Below are 25013 nucleotides of genomic sequence, written 5' to 3'. Positions count from 1 at the left end.
GGGCCCCTCGGGACGTGGCCACACTGTGTGTAGCCCGAAGAGGAGGCGGCTGGGGGGAGGGGGGGCGGCCAGGCTCGGAGCGCAGAGGATTATGGGAGGAGGGACAAGAGGCCGCTTGTACACGGCCTCGACTTGCTTCGAGAACATTTTCACTCTACTAGAAACACTCACCGAGCCCCACCCAAGTCTACCCATACAGAAGCTTTCCACAACAAGGAGGCCAGAAGAGCCCTGAAGTTCCCCAACCACGAGGAGCGGGGGAAGGGCGCCTTTGAGCGGGTGTGACCAGGCCACAGAGGCTCACGGGCCAGCCTGGGTGAGGCGCTCAGGCCCCCAGGGCAGGGACTGTCTGCGGCCTCTCTTCGTACCCTGGGGCAGAGCGCAGGCCTGGCACCCCGGAGGACCTTCCTAGATGTCCCCCAGCTTCTCCGCGTAGAGGCTCCATTCTTGGGGTCGCCCCGGAGGGCCACGCGGACGGGCAGACAGACAGACACCAAGTACAGACGCAGACCCAGAAAGGCCGAGTTATTAGAGTTCACAGAACAGACCTGACCAGCCCACTGGAACAGGGAGGGCCCCTCTGGGCTCCGTCCGACCAGCCTCCACCCCACACCCACTCCCGGGCCTTCCCAGGACACTCCTGGGCCTCCCCCAGCTTCCCTCAGCCCAAAGCGGGGCCCTGGAGCATCCCTTCGGGCTTCTGATGCCAGCCTGGAGCAGGAACGAATAAGGAGTCTCTAAGTCCCAGCCAAGGCGTTTATGTGGGAGTGACAAGGCAATCCGTTCGCCTGGCAGCTAGCGGCACCCGGGGGCCCGAACCTTCCAAGGCAGGCCAAAGCAGCAGCATCAGGGAATGCCCCACCCGAGAGCTTCCCAGAGTCAAGGAAAACTGCCTTCCTCAGCTGACCCCAGCAAGGCACTGGGGCTGTAAACCTAGGGGCTTCTGAGAGCCTGTGGGAGTGTGTCTGAGCGTGAGTGGGTGTGAGCACGTGTCTGAGCGTGAGTGGGTGTGCATGTGTGTCTGAGCGCGAGTGGGTGTGAGCACGTGTCTGAGTGTGAGTGGGTGTGAGCATGTGTCTGAGTGTGAGCGTGGGTGGGTGTGCAAGTCTGAGTGTGAGTGGGTGTGAGCACGTGTCTGAGTGTGAGTGGGTGTGAGCACGTGTCTGAGCGTGAGTGCGTGTCTGAGCGTGAGTGGGTGTGAGCACGTGTCTGAGTGTGAGCGTGGGTGGGTGTGCGTGCATGTCAGTGTAAGCGTGGGTGGGTGTGCAAGTCTGAGTGTGAGTGGGTGTGAGCACGTGTCTGAGCGTGAGTGCATGTCTGAGCGTGAGTGGGTGTGAGCGCATGTCTGAGCGTGAGTGGGTGTGCATGTGTGTCTGAGCGTGAGTGGGTGTGAGCATGTGTCTGAGCGTGAGTGGGTGTGAGCGCATGTCTGAGTGTGAGTGGGTGTGCACGTATGGGGGAGCACAGGTGGGAGGGATGGTGCCAGGCCCCATCATCTGGGCACGTACTCTGTGGGCAGGCCATTCCAGTTCCTGTCCCTCAGGGCCCGGTCCACAGTGCGGATGTAGCCATCGATGAGCTCCCTCATCTCGGCCGTGAAGGCCTGCTCGGGCTCTTGGGCCCGGCCCCCCAGGCGCCTGAAGCTCCCCTCCTGATTGCTCTCCACGCACAGAAGCCTCTCCTCGGTCACGGACACGTTCAGGAAGGCCACCATCTCCCTCAGCTTGGGGAGGAGGCTCCGGCGAAGGTCCTCGTAGTGGACCACCAAGAGCCGTTTGCCATACTTGAGCCAGTCCAGGACGTGCGATGACCACCAGGATGCATAGCTGGTGACAAAGTCGGGCCACTCTGGAGCAGGAGAGAGGAGCAGTGGTCAGCGCCCCCCCCTTCAGAGCCACCTGAGGACGAGCCTCCCCCCCCCCCGGACAGAGACCCTCCCTGCAGCTTTCCTGGACCACGTCCCTGGACAGAAGCCCCCAGCATGGGACCATGGTCCCAACCGCACCCCCCCCCAACACACACAAGTGCTGGCCACGTGAGCGTGGCAAGTCGTGGCCTCTGAGCTCCGGGGGCTCCATCAAGGGCTTCCACAACTCCTGCCCACTTGTTTGGTGGTTGTCAGGCCCGGCTGCTGGTGGTGCTCCTGCTTTGGATTATCATTGCCGTCCTCGCCTCCCTCTGGCCCTCTAGAGCTTGCAGGGAAGTGGCCAGCATGTGCCTGGTAGGATCCTGGCAGGACCCCCAGACACAACAGAGGAGCGGCGGCCACGTGACATGTCCGGAAGCGCGGCGCTGCTTGACCAAGAGGGAAGCCCTTCGCAGCCGAGAACAAACTGCCACCCCTTCCTGAGAGCAGCTGAGCCTCCTGCAGCTCCGTTCTGGGCCTGGCCACGGCCTCTGTGCCACGCTGTCCACGGCACGGCACCACGTCGCCGGGCCGCCCACCCACCAGGACTCCCAGCCAGGACACCACAAAGGAAGGCCCAGTTTTGAAGGGTTCTTGGGGGGGGGCAGAGATCAGGCTTGTTCTGCTGGGCTCCAGGCAGTAGAACTGACGAAGAACCCCCGACATGGTGGTCCCAGAAGGTCCACGAGCTCAGCATAGACGCTGTTGGCAGGGAGCGAGCAGGCTTCAGAGGCGTCTCCTGAGTTGGGGCTCCCCTGAAGAGCCGGCATCCGTGAAGTTGCCGCTGCAGCCCTCATCATCCAACCACAGAGGATTCCCCACGCGTGGCACCGACACACACGTGGTGCCTCTCCGTGGAGCGGAGCTCCATCTTCCTGGACCTACTTCCCTTGGCCTCGACTAGGTGCTTGCCTGTAGCCTGGTGGAGTGGAAGCAGAGCTCTGGCTCCGCTGCCAGCCATAGGAAGACCAGGGAGACTCCTAGAAAATGACTTGTTTCTCCAGACTTTACTTTCCTCATCCGAAAAATGGGCCAACGGTTTCTCCAGACAAGTGCTTCTGAGGGCGTTGGAGGGAAGCAAGACGCCACCATCGCCACGCAGTTAGTCAGTGCCGACTCGGGCCCGAGTGCTGCCGGCAACACCAGAGCCTCAAAGAGTCCCCACAGAGGGGCCGATTCTCGACCGAGCTCCAACAAGGAGGTCCTGGCAGGTTCTGTAGACACGGATCAGAGCTGGTCAGTGGCAAAGCTGAGGCTCACAAAGGGAAATCATCACCTCCGGATTCCAGGACCTGAACCCAGATCCAGAAGAGACCACTGACGGCCACCATCAGAACTGGCGAGCCAGCCCAGCCGAAGCGGGGCCTTCCTGTGGGAAAGATGGCAGGTGGCAGGGGACGAGCACGTCACCCACCTAGAGACGGCCCATGAGCCAAGGGAAGAGCAGACAGAACGCCGGCAGCCCCCAGTCCCTCTGCTAGGAGTCATTCGGTCAGAACATCCCGAGGATGTGGCAGCAGCTCGAAGGTGCTGTTCGGGCACGCAGTCTCAAGAAGGTTCGCCAGCACTGGCCCAGGGACAAGGGCTGAGGATGTGCTGATGTCAGGGCACTCACGGTCCGGTGGGGAAGGTGGCAGGCGAGCAAATGGGACGGGAGGGAAGGGCAGAGGTTTCTGCCCGGAGCTCGAGGGGAGCAGCCCAGGAAGCTGGAAGGACCAGAGGATGAGGAGGGCCAGCAGAGGGCCGCCAGGAGGGTCTAGGGGGGACTCGACGTCCAGAGGATGGAGGGGCTGGGATGAGGCTCCGGCTGGCCCCGGGGAGCAGCTCCAGGATTTCCCTCATTTGGATCTGATCCGGGACTGATCGAGGCGAGATCAGCAGAAGGCTGAGGGCCGAGGGGGTCCCCCGGGAGACCTCAGAGGGCCAATGTCCGTGCAGTGATGCCCAGGGGGGGAATCAGGGGGAGGGAAAGGCAGGATGGTGGAGGAAGAGACTGAAGATGAGAGCAAGTTCTCGGAGGCCGCTGAGTTTGGGGCGGGGGGTGGGGGGGCAAGGCAACAAGCAGTGGGCAGAGGCTGGGGGGAGCCGGGCTGGGGGACTGAGAGACGAGGGCATCCAGTCCTTCCCTGGGGGCCGGCAGGTGAGGCCGGGAGACGGGCGGCTGGAGAAGAGCAGCTCCCCCCGCACGGGCCGCACTTCTCCAGCCCTCTGGAAGCCTCTCCGCCCTCCGCTGCCTCCCTGCCTCCACCTCTGGGCCTCCCCCAGCGCTTCTCTCCGGCCTTCAGAAAGCCGTGGCCAGACGCGCTCCTGGGACGCCGAGTGGGCCCAGACCCCGGCCGGGTCCCGGAGAGCAGGAGCTCCCCAGCGGGGCCGATTCAGCGCATGGCCTGGCCCGGGGCCCTCCTCCATCTCCCTGACTCTGCCTCGGGCACCAGCAGGGAGTGGAGCCGGGCTGGGCCCCGAGCCGCCCAGCAGGCCCCCGGACCCTCAGGGGAGGCCCAGCCCACCGCCCGGCGGGTCAAACCTCTGTTCAAATCCAGCTTCAGATGCTGCCCAGCCATCTTCACCGCCAGCAGCCTCAGTTTCCCCAGATGTAATAAAAGGGGGCAGGGTTGGTATGAGGCTCAAGTGCGATCAACATCATGACGTGCCGGCACGATGCCAGGCACACGGGGAGCGCCACCTAAGTGGCTCTTAGGGCTCCTTTCTCCGGGCAGGAGACCACACAGGCCAGAGGGTGCCCAAAGAGCCGGCCCGGGCACGATGCCAGGCAGGCACAAGAGTCTGGGGCCCAAACTGGGCCTCGGCTGGCACGAGCACCTCAGAAATCTGGGCGCCTCTGCTGTGGCCTCGCACGGCGAGCCGGGACGGAGGCGAAAGCAGGGGCAGCCCAGGGGGAGGCTGGCAGCGGAAGGCCGACGGGCATCCTGGAAAACCGGGGAGTGCCCAGAGCGGGCAGAGAGCAGGCGGGGGGCGGCCACCGCGGCGCACCTGCTGGGCCTCCGTTCTGAGCTTTATTCTCTCTTATGAGGGTCGATCCTGTCACCGGGAGGTGATGCGGCCGGTCCAGAAGTGAAGGGGGGTAAAGAGAGGCGAGCAGCAATGTGGCTACGGATGGGAGGGAGGGAGGAAGGGGGGGAGGGAGGGAGGAAGGAAGGAAGGAGGGAAGGGAGGGAGGAAGGAAGGAAGGAGGGAAGGGAGGGAGGAAGGAAGGAGGGAAGGGAGGGAGGAGGGAAGGAAGGAGGGAAGGAAGGAAGGAGGGAAGGAAGGAAGGAAGGAAGGAAGGAAGGGAGGGAGGAAGGAAGGAAGGAAGGAGGGAAGGAAGGAAGGAAGGAAGGAAGGAAGGAAGGAAGGAAGGAAGGAAGGAAGGAAGGAGGGAAGGAGGGAAGGAGGGAAGGAAGGAAGGAAGGAAGGAAGGAAGGAAGGAAGGAAGGAAGGAAGGAGGGAAGGAAGGAAGGAAGGAAGGAAGGAAGGAAGGAAGGAAGGAAGGAAGGGAGGGAGGGAGGGAGGGAGGGAGGAAGGAAGGAAGGGAGGGAGGGAGGAAGGAAGGAAGGAAGGAAGGAAGGAAGGAAGGAAGGAAGGAAGGAGGGAAGGAAGGAAGGAAGGAGGGAAGGAAGGAAGGAAGGAAGGAAGGAAGGAAGGAGGGAAGGAAGGGAGGGAGGGAGGGAGGAAGGAAGGAAGGAAGGGAGGGAGGGAGGAAGGAAGGAAGGAAGGAAGGAAGGAAGGAAGGAGGGAAGGAAGGAAGGAAGGAGGGAAGGAAGGAAGGAAGGAAGGAAGGAAGGAGGGAAGGAAGGAAGGAAGGAGGGAAGGAAGGAAGGAAGGAAGGAAGGAAGGAAGGAAGGAAGGAAGGAGGGAAGGAAGGAAGGAGGGAAGGAAGGAGGGAAGGAAGGAAGGGAGGGAGGAAGGAAGGAAGGGAGGGAGGAAGGAAGGAAGGAAGGAGGGAGGGAGGGAGGGAGGGGGAAGGGAGGGGGAGGCTCCAAATGTAAGATGGGGGGTGCCGCAGAATGGCCCCTAAAGTGGTGCAGCTGGAAGGCCTCTGCTGGGGGTGGCCTCGGCCTCCACTTACCTCGGCTCTTCCAGTTCTTGTCCGTGGCGTAGCCCAGGTGGCCGGCGCACTTGCGGTTGAACTCGGCCACGAGCGACCTGTACGGGTTCCGAATGAGCAGGATGGCGGCGTCGAACATCTCGATCTCTCTCCTGCCGCTCTCGTGAGTCTTCACACAGATGGTCCTCCGGCTCCGCCAGTGGTCTTTCTCCCCTTTAAAACCTTAATGCCAGAAAAAGGACGTCAGGTTGGAGGCCACGAGTGGACACACTGGCGACGGGGTCCCAGGAAGCCCGAGAAGGAGGGGGCTTGGGGAAGGCTTCCTGGAGGAGGAGGCGTTTTAGCTGGGACTTCGAGGAAGGCAGGGAGGTTGGACGGCCACGTGGTGGAGGGAGAGCTCGAGAAGGGGGCGCTGGGCCAGGAAGGGCTTTGAACGCTCAGTGGAGCGTTTCTGTCATGGCTCCTGGAGGCAATAGGGAGCCACCGTGCTTCTATGCAGCGGGGAGGGCCCAGCAGCGGGAGGGGACAGAGGTAGAAAAGCAGGGGCAAGCGTGCCAGACGGGGGCGGGTCGAGGCGGTGCCCCAGGAAGGCCCCCCCTCGCCCCCCCGGGCGCACCCTTGTTGTAGAGCGTGCCGTCGAAGTAGTAGCTGCCGGTGTAGAAGCCTGTGGCGAGCTCGATCAGGTGGCGCGCCCACGTGTTGCCGGCGCCGGGGAAGCTCGACAGGGCCACGAAGACCTGGGCTTTGGCGGGCAGGAAGCTGCGGTCGGTGCAGCGCGTGTCTGCGAGGGACGAGAGAGGCGGTCGGTGGCCCCCAGAGCCCCGCAGAACTCTGTTCGCGCCCCGGGGCTCGGAGAGCAGCCGTGCTGGCCCCCTCCCCCACACATCCGGAGGCAGAGCGAGCCGACGCCCACTTGCCGGGGACATCTGCGACGGGCTCTGCTTTGGCCGCCCTCAGAGGGCGCCAGAACCCGCACGAGCCTGGCCGCGCCTCCGGCCCTTGGGGGGGGCAGCACGTCCGGCCTCTGGGCCTCCCCCACGTCCAGCTGTCGGAAGGGGCGTCGGGCAGGCGAAGGGCAAACACAGGCGGACGCAGATCCAGGGAGAGGGAGGAGGGGGCGCGCGGGGGGCTCCCAGGAGAAGCGCAGCCAAGGCCCCTCGGGCCCCCCCGGCTCACCTTGGACGGGCGTCTGGTAGACGGCGCAGTAGTTGGCCGCAGCCTCGGGGCTCCCGGCACAGAGAGCCGCGTCCACGGCGTCCTGCAGGCTGAAGCTCGGGGTGGGGAAGCCGCAGAAGCACTCGGGGCCTCGGACCACAGCCAGCGGGAACTCCTGCCGGGGCAGACCAGGAGGAGAGGCGTCGGCAGGCCGGGGAAGGCCGGAGACTTCCGGGGTCAGGACAGGAAGCCCGAGAGGCGGAGCAGCGTGGGCGAGGGCCCCGGCAGTGCCGTGCGTGTGCGTGTGCGTGTGCATGCATGTGCGTGTGCGTGCGTGCCCCGGGATCTGAGGCCCCTCGAACGCCGTCCCCGGGGACACGTGCAGAAACGGTCTCAGGGTGAAGGGGGAGGGTGTGCGTGTGTCCGGGATCCCCCAGCCCTGCCTTTTCTCCCCCCATCGGCCACATGTGTGGGCACTCGGCTCGGAGGCCCCCAGGCCGGGGCTCACTCCCAGGAGGCCTTGTCCCGGGGTCCCCGGGGGGCTCCCCGTGCGCCCCAGAGCGGAGTAAATGGAAGGAGGAGAGTTCATAAGCGCAAGCGAGCGACCACTTCCGCGGGAGGCCGTCCCCGCGAGTGGATCCTCCCGGAGCCTCACAGGCCTGGGCCCGCCCTCCCTTTTGGGCACTCAGACGGGCCTCCGGGACCAAAGCTCCCAGAGCTCAGCCCTTGTCCCTGGCTCAGAGGCCTCACAGGGCTGAGCGGACCCCGAGACCCCAGAGGAACCCCACACGCAACACCCCAAGGAAGCAGCTGCACAAGCAGCCCAGACCTTCTCCCAGGCCCCCCAACAGAAAGGGCCGAGCTGGGGATCAGGCTGGAAGAACAAAGGGAATCCCCCCGCCAAAAGCTCATCTATTGGGGCAGGGATGCCCAAGGCGGGAACACTGAGGGAGCAAATGACGCCAAGACTCGTCCGAGCAAAGCACAAAGTCAGCTAGAAGCCCTGGAAGAGACGACACAAGAGTCCTTTTAAGAGTTACAATGTTTGTTGCACACACAGACTCACGCACATTTACACACATTCACACTCAGACACATTCACTCAGACACACACATTTACACATTGACATTCACACACACACATTGACATTCACACACCCATTTACACACACACTGACATTCACACACACACACACACACTGACATTCACACACACATTTACACACACTCACGCCCTCACACACACCCCAGTTTGGTAGAGGAGGTATAAAACATTGCCTGGGGCAACAGACTGAAAACAAGAATGGACCCCGTAGAAGCCCACTCCACAAAACAATGAGAAACCGCAAAACAGTTCACAGGCAAAAACAACTGACCTGGAAAAAAGATCCCAGAGAGAAAAACAAACGAATGGCAGCACCACAGAGGGAGCGGAGCAGAGCAGGAAGGTGCCGCTACTCTCCGCAGCCACCGGAGGGCCTCGGGACCAAGGATGCAGCGCTCCACCTCCAGAGTGGGCGAGCACATCAAAGGCAGGGCGCTGCGGCTTTTTCGGGTCTTCTCTTACAAGAGTGAACCGCATGGAGGTAGGCTTCGTGTGGCCGGGCAGCTCCGGGAGGGGGAAGGGAGGGGGGTTAGAGAGGGAAGGTGCTGGGAAGGACCAGGCCCAAACAAAGCAAGCTCTAAGGAGGCACGGCACCGAGTGCGAGGCGGGAACAGGTGGGAATGCCAAGGCGGCGGCACAGAGGAAGGGGACACGAATGCCTGTCAGGCCTGAGCTAATGCCGGCTTTCGGCTGGCCTACGGGTGGCCGATGGGTCTCTACTCCCCCAGGGCTCTCGGCGGTGGGCTTGGTGGATTCAAACAAATAAGAGTGTAAGAAGAACAACTTGGACAGGAAGCCAGGAGCTCAAACAACCCCAAACGGGAAACCAAGCCAAGATGGCACCCACAACTTGCGAGAGAGAAGAGCCTTGAGAGGACCTCCCGGGGCCCAGCAGCCCCTGGTCGCTGGATCACGGGGAGGGCGTCCAACAGGGAGAGAGCCATCGAGCGGTCCCTTGTGGGGTCTGGGATTTCCTGGCGGCAAAGGCCCAGAGCTCTGCCACTGGGAGCCTAAGAGAGCTTCGCCAGGGAAGCCAGGCAGTGTTACAAGCAGGGCGCAAAGGAAGCCACCTGATGGCTCTGTGAGACAAGCCTCTGCCTGAGGCCCAAACCAGGGAGAGGAAGAGAGGCGAAGAGACCAATTCTATGCATCACCCTGGAGGCAAATAAGAAACCCAATCGACAGTCCCAGGACTAGAGCCCCGGGAAGAAGGATCCCCCCCCCCCCATTGAAAGGAAGTGCCAAGATAGCTGGAACATTTGATTCTATAGCCACCAAAGCAAAGTCCACGGCATTATTCTGGACATGCAGAATAGGGTGTGGACAACATTCAGCGTGAAAGCACATGCAGGCCCAACTCTGCCTCTATATTTCAATCCAGGAGCCAACAGGGTGGCTAATGGAAACACCCAAGGCTGCCTCCTTTACCCACTGTTATCGGCTCTCCTTCAAACAAGGGAAAGGAGTGCAAGGTGTAAGCATGATCCAAGGAAAGCCCTCGTCTCCCCATTTGTGGGGAGCGTCATGGTGTGCTTAGGAAACCCCAGAGAATCAGAAAATACACTGAAGGTGAGATCCAGACCAAGCCAGTCCCCAAACCATTCACATTTATCATCCTGACAAAGACGAGACGAGGAGAAATTCCACAGAGAAAACTAAAAGGGGGATGAAATGCTGCCCTGAGACATGCTCTGAATCTCTGTAGACGCCGCTGCAAGGAACAGAAAGGGGCTTGTCTGGTCTGGCCCAGCTGATATGGTCAGTGAGTCCCTGACCGCCACTCTACCTCCGCGGGGCTTCTACTGACACTCCTCCTACCTGTAACCCACAGACTGGCCGATCAGTCATCCTAGGAAACAATGAACAGGTGTACGGCCCTTTGCTCATCGCTCTCCTGACTCTTGGCATTCCCAACCTTCCTGGCTGAGATCGGGTCACCCAGACCCTGAATGATGGCCAGGGCTGGAATGTGTGTGAGCCCAGAATCCAGAACAGAGGAGACTGGGGGAGTTGATGAGGAGATGGCAGAGGCCCCTCCTCAGCCCTGCTGGCCCCAAATTGTGGTGGCGATCTGCGGTTCATTGGAAGGTGCCGGGCCACATTGGGGCTCAGATAACACTATGCAGTGAAATGATGGGAGAGCCTGGCTGCTGTCAAAGGATATCCTCTCAAATGCTAATCAAAACACCTCTGAGGTATCACCTCACATCTAGCAGATTGGCCAACATGACAGCAAAGGAAAGTAATGAATGCTGGAGGGGGTGTGGCAAAGTCGGACATTCATGCATTGCTGGTGGAGTTGTGAATTGATCCAACCATTCTGGAGGGCAATTTGGAACTTTGCCCAAAGGGCGATAAAAGCCTGTCTGCCCTTTGATCCAGCCATAGCACTGCTGGGTTTGTACCCCAAAGAGATAATAAGGAAAAAGACTTGTTCAAGAACATTCATAGCTGCGCTCTGTGAAGATTGGATTTGGCTCCCCCCTGACTGTAACAACAATGGTACTTGGCGCTTCCTTGATTGTAAAGATTAAATTGTAATCCCCAAAGTGTAAATCCAGTACTTAAAGTAGGTCTACCCATTTTAACCACAAAAAGGTGTGAACACCCATTTCATACATTGAGTGGGAGGTCTGTGACCTACGTGTGAAAAAGTGAGCAATCCTGGAGTGGAGCGTCAGCTGTGATTGGTAGACATAAAGTTTAGGGGAGGTGACACAAGAGAAAAAGGTCTTTAAATAGTGGAAACACAGGCACACAAGGATCAATCAGTCACTCGGGCTTGGAGTGAACATCATTCAGTCACTCGGGCTTGGAGTGAACACTTGGCTGTGGAACTGGACCCCTGGAGGAGCTCATGCAGGAGACCTCAGACTGCTTTCCTTTTAGATGGTCACCGTGGTGAGTATAAAGGCTGACTTCCTTCCTTGCCCTTTCTGGAGGTGTGAACCTCCAAGAAAGGCCCATTGTCTTGAGACTCCTTCCCCCGACTGGTGCCTTAGAATTTCTACCTGGCTCAGAGGAAGCCAGAGCTTTCTCTCTCTCTTTCCTCCTTTTCTTTCCTCTTTAGTATCTTCCCTCTATTGTAAAAATAAATTACCATGATTCCATTTACTTGAGTAATTCATTTTGGGATTTAGAAACTAAATCCCTGGCAACCACCAATTAAATATATTTCTGTCCAACCAAATAAAATTTAACAGCTCTTTGGGATGGCAAAAAATTGAAAAACGAGGGGATGCCCTTTGATTGTGGAATGGCTGAACACATTGTGGTATCTGTTGGTGATGGAATACTATTGTGTTCAAATGATGAACTGGAGGGATTCCATGTGAACTGGATCGACCTCCAGGAAGTGATGCAGAGTGAGAGGAGCAGAACCAGGAGAACATTGTACACAGAGACGGATACACTGTAGCACAATCCAATGTAACTGACTTCTCTACTAGCAACCACGCAATGACCCAGGACAATCCAGAGGAATTTACGAGAAAGAAGCTCTCCACACCTAGAGGAAGAACTGTGGGAGCAGAAATGCAGAAGCAAAACAACTGCTTGATCATATGGGTCAAGGGGGACATGATTGGGGGCAAAGACTGTAAACGATCACCCCAGTGCAAATATCAATAATATGGAAATAGATTTTGATCAATGACACATGTAAAACCCAGGGGAGTTGCTCATTGACTATGGGAGGTGGTAGGGGAGGGGAAGGAAAGCACATGAATCATGGAACCATGGGAAACCATTCTTAATTAATTAATTAAATAAACATAACACCCTCTCTCGTGGGGAAGACAGTTGTGAGGAAGCCACCCTCCAGAAGTGGCTGCCATGCCCCCTTGGGTGATGGGCTCATGCTCTCCCGGTGCATCCCTCCCTTGGGCCCAGATCTCTCTGCAGAGGCAGGGACCAGACACAAGGCCAGAGAGAGGTTGTCGGTATTGGGGTTTTGGGGGTTGAGGAAGGTCTGGAGGAGGTGTTGTAGGGTCTCATCAGGCCACTGAGGACAGTCCTGGTGCTGGATGGTATGTCCGTTGTCTGATGGTCAGCCTGGCCACCTCTGGGGAGGTCCAACCACGAACTGACCAGGAGACAGGCTGGAGCTGCTCTGGAATGCCCCCCCACACTGATTTGGGGTGGGGCTGGGACATGGGGAGGGGTCAAGGGCACCGAGAGCATGTGAGGGGACAGATACCGCTCTGACAAGCCTGGCCGGGTCCAAGAAGCCCACGCTGGGAGGGACACTCCCAGCACCGACATCACCAGCCAGTTGGGGCAACGGCACTGAAAACTCTGACCGCCCAGTCCTTGTTCCGAGACATGACCAGGCCCTGGACTGCCCCAAGGCCAAGGCCCGTACACCCTCCTCTCGGGCCGCCTGCTGCTCCGGGGATGCTGTGCCCATTCTGCGAAGGACCAAGGATAGCCAGGCCAGAGCAGTGACGGGCACTTCTCATCCTGCCACACCAGCCCAGGCTGTGGCCCTCGAAAGGGGAATGAAAGACTAGAGTCTGTGGCCAGTCCTGACCCCCCACAGCCAGCCCTCAGCCACTCACTCAGATTACTGCCACCACTTCCAGGGAGCCCACCTGCCTCAGGGCTCCGCCACTCCAGTTCATCCTCCAGTCAGCCGCCAAAGTGACTTCCTAAAGTGCCCCCCAACCCCACACTAAGCTCTAGTGGCTCCCCGTGGCCTCCCACAGCAAATACAAAATGCTCTGGGAACCTTTTCTGGCCCCCAAAAACCCAACATTTGCCCCTCCCCCCAGGCTCCTTCCATCTGACTCCTACCAGGGATACAGGTGGCAGGAACAAGACAGGCTGAATGCTTTCTCATGTCTGCATTCCACCCCACCTCCTCCAGGAAGCCTTCTCTGCTTTCCCTTAATGCTGGCCCGCTCTGCTGCTTCCTACCATTTCTTCCCCAGGGAGGCTGCCAGTCCACATCTCTTTGCCCCATTACACAGACTCTGGGAATCCCCCCCCCCCCGGGGTGGGGGGACGCATGGTGTTTTCCAACTGACTACTGGATGGCAATGCCCAACCCCAAACGCTGGGAAGGGCTCAGGAAAAGGGCTGCTCTTACCTGGCTGGAGCAGAGCTGGCAGCAGCTGTCCACGGTCAGGTTGGGACGGCTCAGGGGGGTGGCCAGGGTGGCCGTGAGGTTGCTGGGCACAGGGAAACAGCCCCGGTAGGTGGAGGTCCTACCTGCAAGGACAGCACCAGGACGTCTTGGGGAGGCAATGGGTGGGGGCAGCCTCAGAGACCCCAGCAGCAGGGCCCAAATGGGGAGAGGGGTCTCACTAAAGCAGGCGAGGCTCAGGCTCCTCCCCAGGACCAGCAGGCAGGGTCCACTCTGACACCCAGATCTTTCTCTTCCACACAGGGAAGACTTCGTTCCAGGCCCTGAGTCCAAAAAGTTAGATGCTGCAGGGGCCACTGGGTAGCTCAGCGGATGCAGAACTGGGCCTAGAAACAGGAGGTCCTGGGTTCGAATGCCTCAGAATCTTGGGGGGGAGTGGGGAGGGGCCTGGGCACGCCTCTTCACCACCCCCCTCACTGCTCTTGTGTCTTGGAACCCACAGCCAGGTGGGAGTAGGAAGCTGGTGTGTGGAGGGGATGGGCCATCCCCCCCCCTTGCCCTGTCCAGCCTTTCTGCTGAGGCAGAATAATGGGGGGCTGAGAGCTGGCTGGCAGATGGGCACAAGAGGAGGCCAGACAGCACCAAGAAGGCTCCGCCTAGACGTGCACCCCAGGGTGCTGCTCTGAGCTTTGGAGGCCTGGGCAGGAATCCCCTACTCAGTGAGCCTGCTGTCTCTGCTTGAATACTTCCAGCAACGGGGAGCTCACTCATGCGCTCCTGAGGCTGGGGAGTAGGAAGGGAGCTGACTTTCAGGAGGGTCCCGCACCCCTCCCCTCTCCCTCGAGGGGGCCGCCGGGCGCACTCACGTCTGGAGGAGCCGAGCAACAGGCCCCCGACGTGGTAGACGGAGAGCCGGCCGGGGGCCCCGCAGACGGAGCCCTTCTCCCCCCGGCACTCGCGGTTGCACTCCTGCGCCCCGGAGCTCCTCTTGGGCAGCCGGTTGCCGCAGTAACACTCGGTGCCGTCTTGGAGGCCCGCGAACACGTAGGACCTGAGGGGCAAAAGGGCGGGGCCGGCTGTGCCCCCCAAGGCTCCCGGCGGGGGCGGGGCGGGGCGGCCCCCCCACCCCAGCTCCGGCCTTGGCTGTCCAGCGCTGAGGGCAGATCGGGAGCCGTGGGGGGGGGGGGGGCCCCCCGGCAGCCTCGACCTCGCCTCTTCTGGGCGGGGCCAGCATTGGGGATGGGCGGGCCTGAGAAGGACCTGCCTATCCTCGTGGTCACGCCAGGGCCGACCCCCCAGGCCCCCCGCGCTGCCTAAAACGGGGCCCGGCACTGGCCGTCCAATCCGGCCAATGTACAGGCCATACTGGGGTCCACTGGGACCCCCAGCCCTCAGAGCTGTCCGGGGTCGCGGTCACGTGAGATGGAGGCGGCTCCCAGCAGTTCCAAGCTTTCTGTTTAGCCCTCCTCCGCGCCGAGCCCGCCGCCGCCCCCACTCACCACTCAGCACAGGCTTCCTGGCAGCCGGCCACGGTCATCTTCCGCAGATCGTAAAACACCACCCCCTTCAGGGTCCGGGCAGGGCCGCTGTCCTGGAAGCAGCCCACGTAGGAGCCTGGGGGGAGGGTGGAAGAGGGTGAGGGCGGAGCCCGGGGGGCTCTGAGCAAGCCTCACACACCCAGGGCTCGGCTCTCCCAGGAATCCGCCGTGCCAGGCCAGAACCCTCCCTGGCCCAGGTGGGGGCACCTTGGTCTGGAGGGCGCTGGGTGCTGTGCAGGCATTTCTGGAAAGGCTTCCGTGCCTCCCCTTGCCACAAATGACCCTCAGAGCCTTCTCACCAGTGCCCAGGGAGCCCCTTCCTCAGCAAGGCTGGCTCTCGGCCTCTGGCCACCAAATGTCCTTTTTCACAGAACACGACCTTTTCTGGCAGGCCGCACGTGGCACGTGGCGGGTCTGGGAGTTAAGCCGAGAACTCGGCACAGCACCTGGCTGTTGCCAACTTCCGGCCAGCAGGGATTGACCAGGGATCGTGGTTCCCAATGGAGTGGCTTCTGCTCGTGGAAAGGGCAGGTGGGAGATATCAGAAAACATTTGGCTGTCCAACGGCACAAAAGGAAACAGGACGAGCAGCTGACTGAGGCTGGGAACGTTTGCTCTAAAACAAATGACTCCTCCACAAAGCAAGCATTCTGCCTGTTAAGAAGGTCCCCAAAAGGCTGGGTCGTGGAAGCCTCTGCCGAGGCCAGAGGATGCTCGTGGAAGCCTCTGCCGTGTCCAGAGGATGCTCGTGGAAGCCTCTGCCGTGTCCAGAGGATGCTCGTGGAAGCCTCTGCCGTGTCCAGAGGATGCTCGTGGAAGCCTCTGCCGTGTCCAGAGGATGCTCGTGGAAGCCTCTGCCGTGTCCAGAGGATGCTCGTGGAAGCCTCTGCCGAGGCCAGAGGATGCTCGTGGAAGCCTCTGCCGTGTCCAGAGGATGCTCGTGGAAGCCTCTGCCATGTCCTTAAGGCGTTTGCAGTGAGTGACTGGGCCAGGGGATGGCAGGAAGTGCCCACAGGAGAGCCCAGGACGCATCATCCACCGGGCCGTGTCTAGCCGGGCACACAGGCTGGGGTGTGAAGACCAATGAGAAGAACCCCCCATGTGGAGCCAGAGAAGAGGAAACATGGTGCTGGGGTGGGAGATGGCAGCTGTCTTCACCTGCTGGCGCATTGAACCAGGAGATTCCAATGGAGTCTCAGTGTAAGGGCCAAGCCGGGATGGAAAGGGCAGGGGCTCCAGTTCCCACCCTGAGGGTCCTGTGGTGAGAGCCAGAGCAGCCATGCTGGCCAGCCGAGCAGACTGTGTGAGCAGAGGGAAGGGACAGCCCTGGCCACGGCCGGCCACAGATGTCAACAGGATACACACGGCAATGGGCATGCCAAGTGGACCAGCCGCTGGCTGGCCTCTGAAGCCCCCATGAGCTTCGGCTCCTGCGATGCTGAACAGGAAATGGCTTCCAGAGGGGTCACTCCCAGACTGGCCCCAAGGGGGTCTGTGCCCCAGCCCATGGGCCATTCAGGACAGTAACGAAGGGCTCGTGGGCCTTGTGGCTCAGTCAGGCGAGCTTCAATGGAGTCCTGGCTGCCACTGAGATGCCTCCACACAGCTCATCGGGGACGGCACTGCCTCTGCTCCCAGAATGTCCTGACGGAAGGCCACGTGGCAGCGAGGCCGTTCCCCCACTCAGAAATGCCGCCATGTCAGTAGCAAAGGAAGCCCCCATTTTTCCTTCGTCACCTCACCGACCGTTCCACTTTGGCCATCTTCCAGGCTGTAATGAGACGGGCTCTGATGGAGATCTCCTCCTGCAGCCCCTGCCGCTCACTCAGAGACTCCCTTTCAGGAAGGTGGCCGGCTGCCCAGGCCTGCCAGAAAGGCCCGCTTTGTCTGCAGCCTCCTGCTTGGCTCCCGCCGATGCTTTGCGGGTCATTGCCCTTCCTGGGAGGCTGGCTGGCCGGTGGCTTCTTCCCACCAACTTCCCACAGATCGCTCAACAGCCATTCCCCACCTTTCTGCCTCCATCTGCCTGCAACCAAGACTCTTCCAGGCCCCTCCTTGGGCCAGTTCTTCAGGGCTCAGACTCCAACCTTTCCTGCATGGAGTAGCCCCCTTGTCTCCCCACCCGTGGCTTGCAGAGTTCTTCCTCAATAGAAACCCCGTCCCCAGCTCCTGCGAGGCGGGAGCTCCCGAGGGCTTCCCCAGCAATCTTGGCCAAGCTGGGGTCCACAGAACCATCTCTCCAAAGAAGAGACAATGGGCAGAGCCCTGCACCTGGGGCCCTGACCACTCACCAGGGCCAGGGGAAGGAGTGAGCCTCCAAGCTGTGGCTGTCCCAGGGCCAGGCAGGAATAGCCGGAGAAGGCCAGTCGGCCCTGACTAGCAGAAAAGCCTCTGCTTTTAAGAGCTCCCGGGTGTCCAGAGTTCTGGGAGAGATGGCTTCCCCGGGGAGGAGGGGGTTGGCCGAGCAGACTATCTGCTCCTGAGAGCAGGTGTTAGGGCCGTGCACCGGAGGCCCAGCCCATGTGGCCTACCAACCCCCAACCCGACTGGATTTTAGGGCAGTGCTAGGCGTAAGGTCATCGGCCGGCCAGCCGGCCCTCACCAGTCACCCAGGAAGCACTTCTCTTAGTTGAAGATGCCGGCCATGCAAACCCCTCCACCCTTCCCTTTGAGGAATTGAGCACCAGTCCAGCTCGCTCTCAACAAGGGCATTGCCTGCTGCTTGTCTTTGGCCAAGGATGGGGTTTCCTAAATGAACTAACCAATCAGCTTTGGCATGGGTGGCTGGAAGGGCGAAGGATGATCTGCCTTGTCTTTTGTGACAGTATGTAAATGGGCCTCCGCCATCTTGTGGGACCCGGCAGGCAAGTCCCATCTTCTTGCAAGATTTGGCCTCTCCCAATAAAATCCAACTTTCTACCTCAACTCAGAAATTTTGACTTTTGACTTTTTTCTTCCATGTGGTGGATTTACTTTTTCCTGATACCATCCAGCAAGCGGAAGCTTGAGGCAGGATTAGAACCCGAGTCCAGTGTTCCAAACATGGATGGCACAGAATGCTAGGCCTGGAGTCAGGAGACAGGTTCAAATCTAGTCTCAGACCCTAGCTCTGTAATCCTGGGCAAGTCGCTTCACCTGTCTGCCTCGGTGTCCTCCTCTGTAAAATGAGGACAATAGCACCTCTGCCTAGAGTTGTTGTGGGACCAAGTGAGCAGTTGGCACACTACCCAGCACATAGTAGGCATGACTGGAATGCTGGCTAATATCAGTGATCAGTTCAGCATCGGGTGGGTCCAGGAAGAAAAGGGTCCTGAATTTCCCCAGCAAAAATCGGAGCCGGGCTTGCCTGCTGGGTGGATGGAGCTTCTCCAGAGGCCCCGTGGGCCTGGCCACGTGGCCTTTAGTCTGTCCGGCTTCAGCCTCCCTTGTCCCCTATAGGCCTTGGTGCTGTGGCCCATCCTGGCTTAGGATCTGGGCCTCCTAGGAAAGTCCATCCCTGGGTCTGAGGGGCTGAGGCTGGGCCAGCAGGACAGCCCTGGCCGCCGCTGCCCAGAGAAGCCCCCGGCCTTGTCCGGGATCTCTTCCGTGGGTGGGCTCCAAGCCCGAGGAGTTCCCGGGGCTCCCCCTCAGCTCGGCCTCGGGCCTCTCCCTCTGCTCCCTGGTCGGGGCCCGCTTCTCCCTCCCCGGATCGCCCCAGGAGCATCTGCGAGTCGGCTGTTGCTCCAGCTAGGGTCGAAAGGGCCCTCCTCAGTTTGTGGGCTGCCTGCCCGCCTGATGGCACACGGGCCCAAACACGCATGTGTACGTGTCACGTGTGTACATGCACATGTGATGCAGTGAAACGAACGTGCCACGTGTGCCGTGAGCCAGAGGGACGGGCTTGGCCGGCGCCGTTGAGCCATTCGGACAGAAATCCAGAAGGGGGGCCACATGCTCAGGGCTGAGGCCCCGGGGGTGGCCCGAGGAAATGACCGATGCAGGGAGGCAGCCGTGAGGATGGCAGAGCAGAGCTGCCTCCAGCCATGGTCCCAGAGGACTGCCCGGGTGGGACGGGGCCGAGGCCCTGCCTTCACCGGCCTAACCTCCAAAGTGCCTCTCGTCCAGCCCCATCCATCACTCGGGCACTTCCTTGGCGGGGATCCATCAGGCCCGGCTCGTCTTCTCTCCATCCCCCCACCAAGAGGCCATTCAGCTTTCTCCTCCTCCAGCCCCCACCCTGCCCGGCCACCCACCCACGGACAGCCTCCACAGCCGACTTTGGCGAGCCATCTTCCACCACCTCCTCCTCTCGTCCCCCTCCCTCTCCCCCGGCCCACTGCCAGCCTCAGATGCTCCCACCATCCGCCGCCTTCAGTCCTGCTCGAACTGCTCCTGGAGCCGAGGACAGCCACAACCGAGGAAGGTGCCCGGGAGCCGGGCAGTGTGGCCGCCGCCTCCTCGCCATCCACTGTCCGACTCCCGGCGGGGCCCATCGCAGAGCTCCCTTGGGCCCCATTCCTCGGCTTCCATCATGCCGACACCTTCCGCCCCGTCTCTGAGGAGAGGAGGCCCTTCTCCTTCCCAAGCCCAGCCATCCCGTCCATCCTCTCTCCCCCAGGGCAGACTCTGTGCCCCTCTGCCACCCCTGGGGCAGACTCTGTGCCCCTCTGCCACCCCCTGGGGCAGACTCTGTGCCCCTCTGCCACCCCCTGGGACAGACTCTGTGCCCCTCTGCCACCCCCTGGGACAGACTCTGTGCCCCTCTGCCACCCCCTGGGGCAGACTCCTGCCCCTCTGCCACCCCTGGGGCAGACTCTGTGCCCCTCTGCCACCCCTGGGGCAGACTCTGTGCCCCTCTGCCACCCCCTGGGGCAGACTCTGTGCCCCTCTGCCACCCCCTGGGACAGAGTCCTGCCCCTCTGCCACCCCTGGGGCAGACTCTGTGCCCCTCTGCCACCCCCTGGGGCAGAGTCCTGCCCCTCTGCCACCCCCTGGGGCAGAGTCCTGCCCCTCTGCCATCCCTGGGGCAGACTCTGTGCCCCTCTGCCACCCCTGGGGCAGACTCTGTGCCCCTCTGCCACCCCCTGGGGCAGACTCTGCCCCTCTGCCATCCCTGGGGCAGACTCTGTGCCCCTCTGCCACCCCTGGGGCAGACTCTGCCCCTCTGCCACCCCCTGGGGCAGACTCTGTGCCCCTCTGCCACCCCCTGGGGCAGACTCCTGCCCCTCTGCCGCGCCCTCCGGCGACGTCCCCCCTCCCCCCCAAAGCCCGGCGCAGTGTGATGGGCCCAGAAGCCAACACCTGTCCAACGTGCCTGGCCAGGCCCTCCCGGCCTCCTCTGGGTGGCTCCTGGAGACCCCGCAGAGGCCCCTGTGCTCTCCGGCCCGGTCAGGCTGGGAGAACGACGAAGGCCCCGGGAGATGCCCGCAATAGGAGGGTGCGGGTCGGGCCTCAGCGGGGCCCCCTCTCATCCGCTCGGCCAGCCTCCCTGCTGCCCTTCGGCCGGCCATCTCGGGCCCTTCCGTCCCTCAGTGCTCTGCGGCCTGGGAGGCCCGGCGGAGCTTCGGGGGCCGCAGCGTGAGGGACGTCCGGCCGAGCCCCCGAGGGCGGGGGGGGGGCCGAGTGTCCTGGGCCACTCCGGCTGCTGCCCCAAAGGCCCGGCTCAGAGGGTGGCAGCAGGCACCGCCCACGGCCTGGCCCGTCGCAGGGTGCCTCCTGCCTCCACAGCTCTGAGCCGGGGCACCCCCGGGGCCTCCCCTTCAGAGGTGGCACCCCCGAAGCCCCCGGGTGGGCCACCCTCCCTGCCAGCCCTCGATTCGTGCCTGCCCAGAGCGGCCTCGGGGCAGCCAGACCAGAAGCCTGGGGGGGTCCCCGGGTCCACCCCCGAGCGCTGGCACAGGCCCCCCCACCCCAAAAAGCCTTCTCTGCCACCCGACAGCCAGACACCGGCACGGGCTGGGCTCCAGAACACAGGGTGGCCCCCGCGGAGGCGGAGGGGCCGCCCGGTCGCTGTCCCAGAGCCGGAGGGGAAACGGCCCTACGAAGAGCCTACTGCGCGCCCCCAGCGGTCTCTGAGCCTCACAGCAAGCCTGTGCACGAGGCGCTCCCATCATTGTGCCCGTTTCTACAGAGGAGGGCACTGAGGCACGCAGCGGGGGTGACTCTGGGGGAGCCCTAGTCCCTCGGGCCACGGGGACAGCCCGGGGCCCCATCAGGGAGGGACCCTAAATGGCAAAGGGGGGCTGGGACCACGCCCGGGGCACCCCTTCTGCTCCGTCCCTCAGGCCAAGGTACACGAGGCCGGTTCAGGCCTAGCTAGGGTTGGAGAAGTGAGCCCTCAGCGCCGTGCCCGGCACACCTGTGGCAAGGGGGGCCCTGGGCCTGGGCAGCCCCCTCAGCGCGATGGCCCACCGGCCCGCCTGCCTCCCCCCACCCTTCCTTCTTTCCTTCCTCCCCCCCTCCCCTCCCCCTCCCCTCCCCCCTCCCTCACAGATGGGCCCAGCAGGTGGCAAGGCGGGAGGCCAGCAGCACCGGGGAGGCGCCGCCCTCCCCTCCCCCCTCCCGCCCTCGGGCTTACCTCTGGTGGCCGCAGGGGCTTCTCTGGGGGCCGGGAGGGCCCCGCCCGGAGCTCCCTCGGGGCCTCGCTCCAACCTCCGCCTCCTCAGCTGGCGCAGCTCCGAGTGGCGGGCCATGAGCCAGCGCGGCCCGGCCCTGGGCTCGGTCCGGAGGGCCCCGGCGGCCAGCAGGGCCGGGGGCGGCGGGCCGGCCGGCCGCGGCCCCTGCGGCATCTGGGCGAGGCGGGCGCGCTGCAGCAGCAGGAGGCTGCCGGCCATCAGGTAGGCGGCCGTGAGGGCGAAGAGCAGGAACTGGGTCCTCCGCAGAAGCTTCTGGAGCCTGAAGAAAGGCTTGGCCATGCCCTCGGCCGGCCCGGCTGCCTGGCCGCAGGCTCATCCCATCATCCGGCCGCCGCCGCGCCGGGGCTTCCCTGCACAGGGCCCGGGGCGGCCCGGCTGCCCATCGTCAGAGCCTTGAGGCGCCGCTCCTGGAGGGGCAGAGACAGGGGCACTGCGAGGGAGAAAGGAGGGGAGGAAGCCCCAGCCCCCTCCCCCAGAGCGGCGGGGGGCGGGGCCAGTGCACCTGTATGCAAATGAGGAGCAGGGGGGCGCAGGGGCACCTCGGGGGAGGCTGGCCAAGCCCCTCAGCTGCCTTCCGCCGTGGCTGCACAGGCCTCGGATTGTCCCGGGAAGAAAGGCTCCCCTGGCCGGGAACTAATGGGAGCTGGGGCCGGGCCAGGGAGCTGCCGCTCAATCGGCCCTCTGTGCCCCTCACGTGGGCTCCCCTGCAGCAGCACTAAGGGAGGGCAGCCCAGGAGCAAAGCCGAGCCAGGGTGGCCAGAGGGCCGGACGGTACCCCGTGCCTCAGTTTCCTCCCTTGTCAAAGCGCCCTGGCCTCTGGGCCTCGCTTTCTTCATCTGCAAAATGACGGGCATTCGCTGGCTTTGGATACCTTCTTGGACCCACTGGGCCAGCTCAGGGCAAAGGCTCCGTGACCCGATAGCCCATCTGCTCCTGGGCCCTCCCCCAGCAGGCCCCATCCCTGGGACAAAGGCAGGCATGGCCCTGGGCCCAGGGCATGTGGCTAATGCAATCATGCAGCTACTGGACAAGAGGCCTTTGGAAGTGGCATTCGTGGCAGGGACTCAGGGGAGACGGGAGGCTAGAGAGTTCCTTCAGGAATGCAGGCTTTCCCTCTCCTCCTGGGCACCCTGAGCTCAAGCCAGGCCCAGCATTCGAGGAGTTTCCTGTCCATGCTCCCCCCAGCCTCCTTGGCCTCTTGACAGGCCGTGCCTGCTTTCGCTGCCGCTGAGGTTCCTCAAGGCTGTGGAAGAAGAAGTGCCTCCCTCCCCGCTGCATCCTGCTTTCATCTTGGCCCCTGGCTTCCCCACTGTGGTCACTTAGAGTAGGGCAGTCAGAGAGTTCCTGGTGTGGCCACATCAGTGACTCTGGAGAAACCCATTTTTCTTCACTGTTCAGCGCCTCCTGCCTTGCTCTAGAGAGCAGGGTTAGCCCTCCGAGAGCTTCCCATCCCATCCCACGTGACGTCCGTCCATTTCTAGTGAATCTGATCTCCCCAAACAAGAGGCGCGTCCCACACCACCCCTGAGCGATTCCCCAACCAGGCATAGAACTTCTCTGGTTGGTTCCTCTCTCTGGTGAGGAATGTGACTACCAAGGAAGCATTAGCCACCCTGTTGGCAGAGACACAAAGGCAGAGAGAGCGGAGGGGAGGGAAGGAAAGAGAGAGGAAGAGACAGGGAGACAGAGACAGAGAGACAGAGACAGACAGCAGATCTCCTCTGTGAGTACCAAGAGGTTCCCCCAAAGCAGAGTCTCTTCTTTTCCTGCTTCCCCTCCCTGTGTCTACTCCGCTCCAATCCAATACTCTGTTCACTTCTCTACTGCAAACACTTCCTGTTTCTTGGGTTTTTGCCTCACATATAAAGATTAGCCAGGTCTAAAACCGAAATGAAATTAAGACAGAAGACCAGAATGGTAGCCACTTTCCCAACTGGGGGCTCTGAGCTATCACGGTTTTGTGTCTAAAGTAAACCCTGGAAAGTCACACCGACCACTTCTTTTCTTTTTTCCATCCTTACCATCTGTCTTGGGACCAGTGCTAAGTGTTAGGCCTCGAGCAGAAAAGCAGTGAAGGCTAGGCGATGGAGGTGAAGTGGCTTGCCCAATCCCACATCTAGGAAGTATGGTTTGAAGCCAGGTCTCCCCCTACTCCAGGCCTGACTCTATCCACTGAGCCACCCAGCCGCCTCTCTATCACTTGTTTTCAATTTCTCCTTGTCCTACTGTACTGTATCCCCACTTCCGCTCTACAAGGGCCTTGAGACATCTCCCACATTGACAAATGATGCCAGGTGGGGCCATGGGAAAACATGGGACGTGGGCACTACAGGCTCTGGCAGGCCACAAGGATCTCCCAAGCCTGCACCTGCTCCCTCTTCTCTTTCTGGAGTCTCCAAGTTCACCCCAAAGTGTGCCTCCACCTGACCTTGGTCATGCCCATTTTCCAGGGTTTCTCAGGAAAGGTGGCGATTTCCCTGGCGTGGGAGATGACAAGCCCCAGGCCTACGGTCCATCAGCCCCAAGACTATCTGACCAGGTCGTAGGCTATTTCACCACCTCAAACCTCTTCTTCAAATGAAGTTCTTTTCCTACTTCTGGACTGAATAGTCAGAGCCTCCCATGCTTGGGCCAAGAAGACCCGGCCACAAACTGGGGGGGGGGGGTTGACCACAAAGCCTCTATCTCCATTGTTTTGTTCTATTTTCCATCTTCCCTGCCTGGCTGAAGGCCTACAGCTGGTGCCTCCACATCCTCTCCTCTCAGTCTCTCTCAGTACTCCTTGAACCACGGATTGTCCTCTCCTCCCTCCGGGACACTCTTCTCTCGGCGTTTCGAGCGGGTTCTTCTCCCACCCAAGAACTCCTCCTCCAAATCACACCCAGTAACCACAGGTGTCCCTCACAGCTCGGTTGGCTCCCTCTGGACTCCGGTGCCGGAGATCTCACTGGTGGCCACGGGTTTGATGCCCGTCTCTGTGCTAAGTATTCTCTTGGCTCTGCCCCTCCTCCCAGGCTCCCGGTGGGGGACTGACTGGGGACTCCTGGCTCGGTCCTCTCCATCCCCACATCCACCATGTGACCCTTTACAACATCTCCACCAGGCGTCCTTCTTCTCCTGGCCCAAGCCTCCCCTGGAGGCCCCCTTCGGTCAGTCGGCCGCTCACCAGAATTCTTTTCCTCTTTGAGCAAAGCCGATCCTGTCCCAAGCCCTAGAGTCACCAGGGTGGGTGATGGCAGAGGCCCAGACCCGGGGGCACAGCTGGCTTGGCGCACTTATTCACAGAGAGACGAGGCCATGGCTTTGTTTTGGGCTCGTTTTAGATGAGGGCTAGGCTGGCGCGCAATCGCAGGGCGCCCCTGAAAGAGTCACTTTGCCCCAGGGCTGATCTTGTGGCCAGGAACATGACCAGCTTGGATCCAGAGGGCTGATTCCAGCCTCGGAAAGCCAGAACCCCTGGCTACATCCACTTCTCAGGCCTTTCATGTCCCGGCACACCCCTCTTGGTCTTAGAACTTCCTCAGGAAGACATCTGAATGACAATGATCCTGGCAGGTCCACAGA

The 25013-nt window shown here is 61.6% G+C and overlaps 1 protein-coding gene across 2 annotated transcripts in view; it reads right to left on the bottom strand.

Moving 5' to 3' along the window:
- Nucleotides 1–498: 498 nt before the first annotated feature.
- Nucleotides 499–25013, bottom strand: part of LOC100022182 (sialate:O-sulfotransferase 1) — a 33525-nt gene continuing 9010 nt past the window's right edge. Inside the window, exons 2-10 of one of the 2 annotated variants that reach the window (XM_056807916.1) lie at nucleotides 21392–21856; nucleotides 14797–14911; nucleotides 14164–14348; nucleotides 13519–13683; nucleotides 13301–13422; nucleotides 7128–7281; nucleotides 6568–6732; nucleotides 5973–6173; nucleotides 499–1848 (exon numbers count right to left, since the gene is read on the bottom strand). In XM_056807916.1, coding sequence (XP_056663894.1) covers nucleotides 1493–1848; nucleotides 5973–6173; nucleotides 6568–6732; nucleotides 7128–7281; nucleotides 13301–13422; nucleotides 13519–13683; nucleotides 14164–14348; nucleotides 14797–14911; nucleotides 21392–21728 — 1800 coding nt within the window. In that variant the 5' untranslated portion in view covers nucleotides 21729–21856 and the 3' untranslated portion in view covers nucleotides 499–1492. The remainder of the gene's footprint in view (nucleotides 1849–5972; nucleotides 6174–6567; nucleotides 6733–7127; nucleotides 7282–13300; nucleotides 13423–13518; nucleotides 13684–14163; nucleotides 14349–14796; nucleotides 14912–21391; nucleotides 21857–25013) is intronic. The other variant, XM_056807917.1, reaches the window with a different exon arrangement.

Source organism: Monodelphis domestica, chromosome 8, assembly GCF_027887165.1.
Source record: "Monodelphis domestica isolate mMonDom1 chromosome 8, mMonDom1.pri, whole genome shotgun sequence".
NCBI classification, from domain to species: domain Eukaryota; kingdom Metazoa; phylum Chordata; class Mammalia; order Didelphimorphia; family Didelphidae; genus Monodelphis; species Monodelphis domestica.
This window is presented reverse-complemented; position numbering and strand designations above follow the sequence as displayed.